This window comes from Blennius ocellaris (genome assembly GCF_963422515.1).
Source record: "Blennius ocellaris genome assembly, chromosome: 20".
Classification (NCBI taxonomy): Eukaryota; Metazoa; Chordata; class Actinopteri; order Blenniiformes; family Blenniidae; genus Blennius; species Blennius ocellaris.
In genome coordinates, this window is record NC_137669.1 from 23728127 (window position 1) to 23737241 (window position 9115).

At 54.0% G+C, this 9115-nt stretch overlaps 1 protein-coding gene across 1 annotated transcript in view; it reads right to left on the minus strand.

The window, feature by feature from the left end:
• gabbr1b (gamma-aminobutyric acid (GABA) B receptor, 1b) overlaps window positions 1-9115 on the minus strand; it is a gene marked incomplete at both ends in the record, with an annotated part of 34188 nt that overhangs the window by 15237 nt on the left and 9836 nt on the right. The window contains 4 exon segments of the mRNA XM_080515905.1: window positions 639-746; window positions 1111-1227; window positions 4045-4177; window positions 4257-4407. Coding sequence (XP_080372031.1) covers window positions 639-746; window positions 1111-1227; window positions 4045-4177; window positions 4257-4407 — 509 coding nt within the window.

Genomic DNA, 9115 nt, shown 5'->3' on the forward strand with positions numbered 1-9115 from the left:
CACCATACGGAGGACCACCATACGGAGGACCACCATACGGAGGACGACCATACCGAGGACGACCATACGGAGGATGACTATACGGAGGATGACTATACGGAGGACCACCATACCGAGGACCACCATACCGAGGACGACCATACCGAGGACCACCATACGGAGGATGACTATACGGAGGATGACTATACCGAGGACCACCATACCGAGGACCACCATACGGAGGACGACCATACGGAGGACGACCATACCGAGGACGACCATACGGAGGATGACTATACGGAGGATGACTCTACGGAGGACCACCATACTGAGGACCACCATACCGAGGACCACCATACCGAGGACCACCATACGGAGGATGACTGTACGGAGGACCACCATACGGAGGATGACTATACCGAGGACCACCATACCGAGGATGACTATACCGAGGACCACCATACGGAGGACGACCATACGGAGGACGACCATACCGAGGGCGACCATACTGAGGACGACTATACGGAGGACGACCATATGGAGGATGACCATACGGAAGATGACCATACGGAGGACGACCATACGGAGGACCACCATACCGAGGACCACCATACCGAGGACCACCATACGGAGGACGACCATACGGAGGACGACCATACCTCCACGGTGATGTGTAAGGGATCCACCACCTGCCAGACCAGCAGGGACAGGATGTCCACGGCCAGCAGGACCCCCACCGTGGCGTAGAGCTTCCAGGGGTCCAGGTGCTGCAGGACAGACAAACATGTGGGACTGGATTCTGGATCCCTGTGATCCAGTTCTGACTGAGACCGGTTCCACCTGAGACCTGAGACCGGTTCCACCTGAGACCGGTTCCACCTGAGACCTGAGACCGGGACTGATGGAAGCAGCTCACAGGCAGCAGGACGGACAGACGACCTCATGCTCAGAGGCAGTGGCCTAATGATAATGATAATAATGATAATATGATATGATATGATATGATATAATATGATAATATAAGATATGATAAGCTAAGCTAAGCTAAGCTAAGCTAAGCTAAGCTAAGCTAAGCTTTCAGTACAACTAACTGTTCTGTTTCAGAACGAACAACCACCAGACATGTTTTACCTTCCTCTTGTCCTTCTTCTCGTCCTTCTTGGTGAAGACAGTGTGGACCCACCAGATCTTGGTGAACATGCTGCCGTAGGCCAGGCTGAACCCCAAACCCAGCAGCCAGAGACGGAACTGCAGAGGAACGTCAAGAGTTAAACCAGGAAAGTCCTCGGAACCCGTCCCTCGTTAGTCTGCTCTGGTGGAACCTGTCAGGAACCGCCTGGACATGAACCGCCTGGACATGAACCAGGCTGGACATGAACCAGGCTGGACATGAACCAGGCTGGACATGAACCGCCTGGACATGAACCACCTGGACATGAACCAGGCTGGACATGAACCGCCTGGACATGAACCGCCTGGACATGAACCAGGCTGGACATGAACCAGGCTGGACATGAACCAGCCTGGACATGAACCACCTGGACATGAACCGCCTGGACATGAACCAGGCTGGACATGAACCGCCTGGACATGAACCAGGCTGGACATGAACCACCTGGACATGAACCGCCTGGACATGAACCAGGCTGGACATGAACCACCTGGACATGAACCGCCTGGACATGAACCAGGCTGGACATGAACCGCCTGGACATGAACCGCCTGGACATGAACCAGGCTGGACATGAACCAGGCTGGACATGAACCACCTGGACATGAACCGCCTGGACATGAACCACCTGGACATGAACCACCTGGACATGAACCACCTGGACATGAACCGCCTGGACATGAACCGCCTGGACATGAACCAGGCTGGACATGAACCACCTGGACATGAACCAGGCTGGACATGAACCGCCTGGACATGAACCACCTGGACATGAACCACCTGGACATGAACCAGGCTGGACATGAACCGCCTGGACATGAACCACCTGGACATGAACCAGGCTGGACATGAACCAGGCTGGACGTGAACCAGGCTGGACATGAACCACCTGGACATGAACCACCTGGACATGAACCGCCTGGACATGAACCGCCTGGACATGAACCAGGCTGGACATGAACCAGGCTGGACGTACAGGAGACGTCATGAGGACAGACGCTACAGGAGACTTCATGAGGACAGACGTACAGGAGACTTCATGAGGATAGACATACAGGAGACGTCATGAGGACAGACGCTACAGGAGACTTCATGAGGACAGACGTACAGGAGACTTCATGAGGACAGACGTACAGGAGACATCATGAGGACAGACGTACAGGACACTTCATGAGGACAGACGTACAGGAGACGTCGTGGACAGACGGGAGCTCAGAGTGGACGTGGAGCTCAGGAGGACAGGAAGCTGTGCTTCAAATGTAAGATAGTGTTTGAGCCGAGGAGGACAGCGTCTGACAGGACGTGTTCGGGCTCTGATGTCTCCAGAGGCGTCGTCCTTCCTCCGTTACATAACCGTCACATGTTCCCAAAGGCAAAGACTCGTCAGGACGTGAGAGCGACTGACAGGCCTGCTGAGTCGCGGCGCCGCGATTACAGTCAAGCCCGACGCGCCGGAGCCTCACAGTCCCAGAGGCCGCGGCCACGTCGGGGAACGTGTCCTACATTGGAATCTTCATAATCCAGGACACAACGAGCTGCAGGGTCCCGAAGTCTCCAGAAGACATGTGGTGAACAGGAGGTGGCGGAGTCACAGCTACTTTAATCACAACTACTCTCACTGAGTCAAACCAATGGAAGGAGAGACTGGAGGGATTTTCTGGGTACCTTTGTTTGTCGGTTCCAAGAGAAGCGTTGGTTCTGTTGGAACCAAACCTCTGGCTGCTCTCAGTTCTCAGAGCGAAAAGGTGACGGACGTACAGGAGACGTCATGAGGACAGACACTATAGGAGACTTCATGAGGACAGACGTACAGGAGACTTCATGAGGACAGACGTACAGGAGACGTCATGAGGACAGACACTATAGGAGACTTCATGAGGACAGACGTACAGGAGACGTCATGAGGACAGACACTATAGGAGACTTCATGAGGACAGACGTACAGGAGACGTCATGAGGACAGACACTATAGGAGACTTCATGAGGACTGACACTACAGGAGACTTCATGAGGACAGATATACAGGAGACTTCATGAGGACAGACGTACAGGAGACTTCATGAGGACAGACACTATAGGAGACTTCATGAGGACAGACGTACAGGAGACGTCATGAGGACAGACGTACATGAGACTTCATGAGGACAGACACTATAGGAAACTTCATGAGGACAGACGTACAGGAGACTTCATGAGGACAGATATACAGGAGACTTCATGAGGACAGATATACAGGAGACTTCATGAGGACAGATGTACAGGAGACTTCATGAGGACAGACACTATAGGAGACTTCATGAGGACAGACACTATAGGAGACTTCATGAGGACAGACGTACAGGAGACTTCATGAGGACAGATATACAGGAGACTTCATGAGGACAGACGTACAGGAGACTTCATGAGGACAGACACTATAGGAGACTTCATGAGGACAGACGTACAGGAGACTTCATGAGGACAGACACTATAGGAGACTTCATGAGGACAGACACTACAGGAGACTTCATGAGGACAGACACTACAGGAGACTTCATGAGGACAGACGTACAGGAGACTTCATGAGGACAGACGAACAGGAGACTTCATGAGGACAGACATACGGGAGACTTCATGAGGACAGACATACAGGAGACTTCATGAGGACAGACACTACAGGAGACTTCATGAGGACAGACGAACAGGAGACTTCATGAGGACAGACACTATAGGAGACTTCATGAGGACAGACACTATAGGAGACTTCATGAGGACAGACGTACAGGAGACTTCATGAGGACAGACGAACAGGAGACTTCATGAGGACAGACATACAGGAGACTTCATGAGGACAGACTTACAGGACACGTCATGAGGACAAACGTGTCGAGACGAAGTAATGGAGTACTTTCTACCTGGCAGATGACGGGAAACTGTCTTCTGTGGACGTGGAGGCCGTCCAGGCCCAGGGGGAAGATGGCCGCCAGCGCCATCATGCAGCCCACCGCCGTCATGTTGTTCAGGTACGGCTGCGAGTTCTGGATGTACCTGCAGGCGGGGAGGAGGGTGGAGCTGACGGGGACATGACGGAGTGAAGACGTGGCGCTCCGTCAGCAGACGGCCTTACCTGACTCTGCTGTTGTAGATGTTGAAGGTGAGGCAGACGACGCCCAGCAGGATGCCCAGGCCGGCGAACACCGCCACCGACACGAACAGCTTCTGGGACAGGTAGCGGAACTCCTCGATGACCACCGTCTGGTCGGCGGGGGGCCCGGGCCCTGAAACACAGCAGAGCGGCGGCGTGACGGAGGAGCTGGCGTGCGGCCAGGGCCGGGACCGGCGGGGTTCCTGCGGCGCTCGGGCAGCGAATCAAACGCACCTCGTGACGGCGTCAGTCAACAACTCTCCTCTTCACCTCCTTCACTGAGAAAACAACTCTCCTCTTCACCTCCTTCACTGAGAAAACAACTCTCTTCTTCACCTCCTTCACTGAGAAAACAACTCTCCTCTTCACCTCCTTCACTGAGAAAACAACTCTCTTCTTCACCTCCTTCACTGAGAAAACAACTCTCTTCTTCACCTCCTTCACTGAGAAAACAACTCTCCTCTTCACCTCCTTCACTGAGAAAACAACTCTCCTCTTCACCTCCTTCACTGAGAAAACAACTCTCCTCTTCACCTCCTTCACTGAGAAAACAACTCTCCTCTTCACCTCCTTCACTGAGAAAACAACTCTCTTCTTCACCTCCTTCACTGAGAAAACAACTCTCCTCTTCACCTCCTTCACTGAGAAAACAACTCTCCTCTTCACCTCCTTCACTGAGAAAACAACTCTCTTCTTCACCTCCTTCACTGAGAAAACAACTCTCTTCTTCACCTCCTTCACTGAGAAAACAACTCTCTTCTTCACCTCCTTCACTGAGAAAACAACTCTCTTCTTCACCTCCTTCACTGAGAAAACAACTCTCTTCTTCACCTCCTTCACTGAGAAAACAACTCTCTTCTTCACCTCCTTCACTGAGAAAACAACTCTCCTCTTCACCTCCTTCACTGAGAAAACAACTCTCCTCTTCACCTCCTTCACTGAGAAAACAACTCTCCTCTTCACCTCCTTCACTGAGAAAACAACTCTCCTCTTCACCTCCTTCACTGAGAAAACAACTCTCTTCTTCACCTCCTTCACTGAGAAAACAACTCTCTTCTTCACCTCCTTCACTGAGAAAACAACTCTCTTCTTCACCTCCTTCACTGAGAAAACAACTCTCCTCTTCACCTCCTTCACTGAGAAAACAACTCTCCTCTTCACCTCCTTCACTGAGAAAACAACTCTCCTCTTCACCTCCTTCACTGAGCCGAGCGCCGCCACGCGTCTCAATAAACTGAACCAACAGGATGGATTCTGCTTTAAACCTCTAGTTGTTTTTAACCTCTAGTTGTTTTTAACCTCTAGTTGTTTTTAACCTCTAGTTGTTTTTAACCTCTAGTTGTTTTTAACCTCTAGTTTACAAGTGTTGTCCAGGAAAAGTCCAACAACAACCAGTTTGAGAAGAAAAGCGACGTGACGTCTTGCCGGCAGGAAGACGAGGACACGTCTGTCCATGTCCACGTCCAACTGTTTCCCATGGAACCTCAGTGTTTACCTGTTGACCTCAGTGTTTACCTCAGTGTTTACCAGTGATTACCATGGCAACCATGACGGTACGGTCAGAAGACGCAGTGGCAGGAAGCAGCAGGAAGCTGCAGGAAGCTGCAGGAAGCAGCAGGAAGCAGGAAGCGGCAGGAAGCGGCAGGAAGCTGCAGGAGGCGGCAGGAAGCGGCAGGAAGCGGCAGGAAGCTGCAGGAAGCGGCAGGAAGCTGCAGGAGGCGGCAAGAAGCTGCAGGAAGCTGCAGGAGGCGGCAGGAAGCTGCAGGAGGCGGCAGGAAGCTGCAGGAAGCGGCAGGAAGCTGCAGGAAGCGGCAGGAAGCTGCAGGAGGCGGCAGGAAGCTGCAGGAAGCGGCAGGAAGCTGCAGGAAGCGGCAGGAGGCGGCAGGAAGCGGCAGGAGGCGGCAGGAAGCTGCAGGAAGCGGCAGGAAGCTGCAGGAGGCGGCAGGAAGTGGCAGGAAGCTGCAGGAAGTGGCAGGAAGCGGCAGGAAGCTGCAGGAGGCGGCAGGAAGCTGCAGGAGGCGGCAAGAAGCTGCAGGAAGCTGCAGGAAGCGGCAGGAAGCTGCAGGAGGCGGCAGGAAGCTGCAGGAAGCGGCAGGAAGCTGCAGGAAGCGGCAGGAAGCGGCAGGAGGCGGCAGGAAGCTGCAGGAAGCGGCAGGAGGCTGCAGGAGGCGGCAGGAGGCGGCAGGAAGCTGCAGGAAGCGGCAGGAAGCGGCAGGAAGCTGCAGGAAGCGGCAGGAAGCTGCAGGAGGCGGCAGGAAGCTGCAGGAGGCGGCAGGAAGCGGCAGGAAGTGGCAGGAAGCTGCAGGAAGCTGCAGGAAGCGGCAGGAAGCGGCAGGAAGCGGCAGGAAGCGGCAGGAAGCTGCAGGAGGCTGCAGGAGGCTGCAGGAAGCGGCAGGAAGCGGCAGGAAGCTGCAGGAAGCTGCAGGAAGCGGCAGGAAGCTGCAGGAAGCGGCAGGAAGCGGCAGGAAGCGGCAGGAGGCGGCAGGAGGCGGCAGGAAGTGGCAGGAAGCTGCAGGAAGCGGCAGGAAGCGGCAGGAAGCGGCAGGAAGCGGCAGGAGGCTGCAGGAAGTGGCAGGAGGCTGCAGGAGGCTGCAGGAAGCTGCAGGAGGCGGCAGGAAGCTGCAGGAAGCGGCAGGAAGCTGCAGGAAGCTGCAGGAAGCGGCAGGAAGCTGCAGAAAGCTGCAGGAAGCGGCAGGAAGCGGCAGGAAGCTGCAGGAGGCGGCAGGAGGCGGCAGGAAGCGGCAGGAAGCTGCAGGAAGCTGCAGGCTCTTGCCTCCATGCAGCAGGATGTTTCCACACTGAGCTTCAGCTCCTCAGATTGCAGCTCGGCTCCTCTCAGCCTCTTTAACGTCACTTTCACAGCTTCAGGCCACAGAGGAAGAGTCGGAGGCTTTCCATGTTTCAAAACGATGCAAATAGCAGCGATGTTGCCATGGAACCCTGGAATCTTCAGGTCAGAATAGCAACGGTTGCTATGGAAGCTGCAGGATCTTATTCAGGCGTCACACTTCAGTCAGACGAGTTCAGAGCGAGATTCTGCTTCTGATTCCGCGGAATTCAGTGACGGAAGGCAAGAAACATGAAGCAAGGACATTTGAAAAAGATCAAAGTCTGAATGATCAGTGTGACGTAAACCAGAGCGGTGCTAGAATTAATATAGAGAACTTTGGATTCATGACTATATTGGAGATATTTATCGTTTCCTTGATCCTCCTGTTCTTCAGTTCTTCACACGTTTGATCCTCAGAATCAATTTCACCTCCAGAATAAATGACATCAAATTGCTGACGAGTCAAACAATTAGTTTCTCTGTTGAAAACATGAACAACTCTTTGAAGAAGTCAACCTACCAATGAGTTGACCGGTCCTCTAGCGCCACCATCAGGGCAAACCTGTACCCAGAATGCATCTGGAAAAGTTTTCATATCGATCTTCTCAAGTTTGCTGACGACATTAATGAGCAGAACCGTTTGAGGCCTGGTGGTTCGGCGACGATGTGACGTTTCCTGCAGCGCCACCTTCAGGTCAAACTTGGGCTTTACAGTTTCTTTTTCTCATTTGGGTGTAAAATCATGACTGTCATACGATGAAGCTACACCAGGCCCCTCCCCCACCAGGCCCCCTCCCCCACCAGTCTCCTCCCCCACCAGGGCCCCTCCCCCACCAGTCTCCTCCCCCACCAGCGCCCTCCCCCACCCAGTCTCCTCCCCCACCAGGCCCCCTCCCCCACCAGTCTCCTCCCCCACCAGGGCCCCTCCCCCACCAGGGACGCTGGCAGATGGCGCCGAGGTCTTCCTGAGAGCTCTCTGGGGAAGTGGACCCAGGTGCATCGCTGCTCCTCATTATGCCTCCGTCCTTGGTGGAGCTGAAACATGCGACAGCTGACGGAGCAGCTGTTGCCTCATTAGTCTGACCCCCCCCCCCCCGTTACACTAACTTTGTGCAGTTACATTCCAGTACTCGTGCTTTTCAACAGACCGACGCCTCACCTCCTTCTGCACCACCTTCTGCACCTCCTTCTGCACCTCCTTCTGCACCACCTTCTGCACCACCTTCTGCAACCACCTTCTGCACCTCCTCCAACTTTCCCTCCAGCCGTCAGGCGCTCCGCCCCGCAGAATGAGAAGTGGTGGAGACGCTGCACTTTGCATGTGTGGGAGTGAAAGGCACATTCTAGGTATACCTGTGTGTGTGTGTGTGTGTGTGTGTGTGTGTGTGTGTGTGTGTGTGTGTGTGTGTGTGTGTGTGTGTGTGTGTGTGTGTGTGTGTGTGTGTGTCCTTTGGGGGAATGTGTTCTCCTACACTTGCACCTCTCCCTGCCCTTGATGGTGGAATCAGGATAGAGTGTTGCCATGGCGACCCACACTCCATTATGGTTGCCATGGCAACCGAAGTGAGATGCAGCGATGCAGCAATGGTTGTCAAGGAGACGGAAAGAAGGAGGACAAAGAGAAGAGTTGACAGTGAACCGAGGAGGAGAGGAGAGGAAGAGAGGAGAGGAAGAGAGGAAGAGAGGAGAGGAAGAGAGGAGAGGAAGAGACGAGAGGAAGAGAGGAGAGGAAGAGAGGAAGAGAGGAGAGGGAAGAGAGGAGAGGAAGAGACGAGAGGAAGAGAGGAGAGGAAGAGAGGAGAGGAAGAGATGAGAGGAAGAGAGGAGAGGAAGAGAGGAGAGGAAAGAAAGAGAGGAGAGGAAGAGAGGAGAGGAGAGGAACAGAGGAGAGGTAGAGAGGAGAAGAAGAGAGGAAAGAAAGAGAGGAGAGGAAGAGAGGAGAGGAAGAGAGGAGAGGAAGAGAGGAGAGGAAGAGAGGAAAGGAACAGGTTAGCATGTTAGCAGGTTCGGA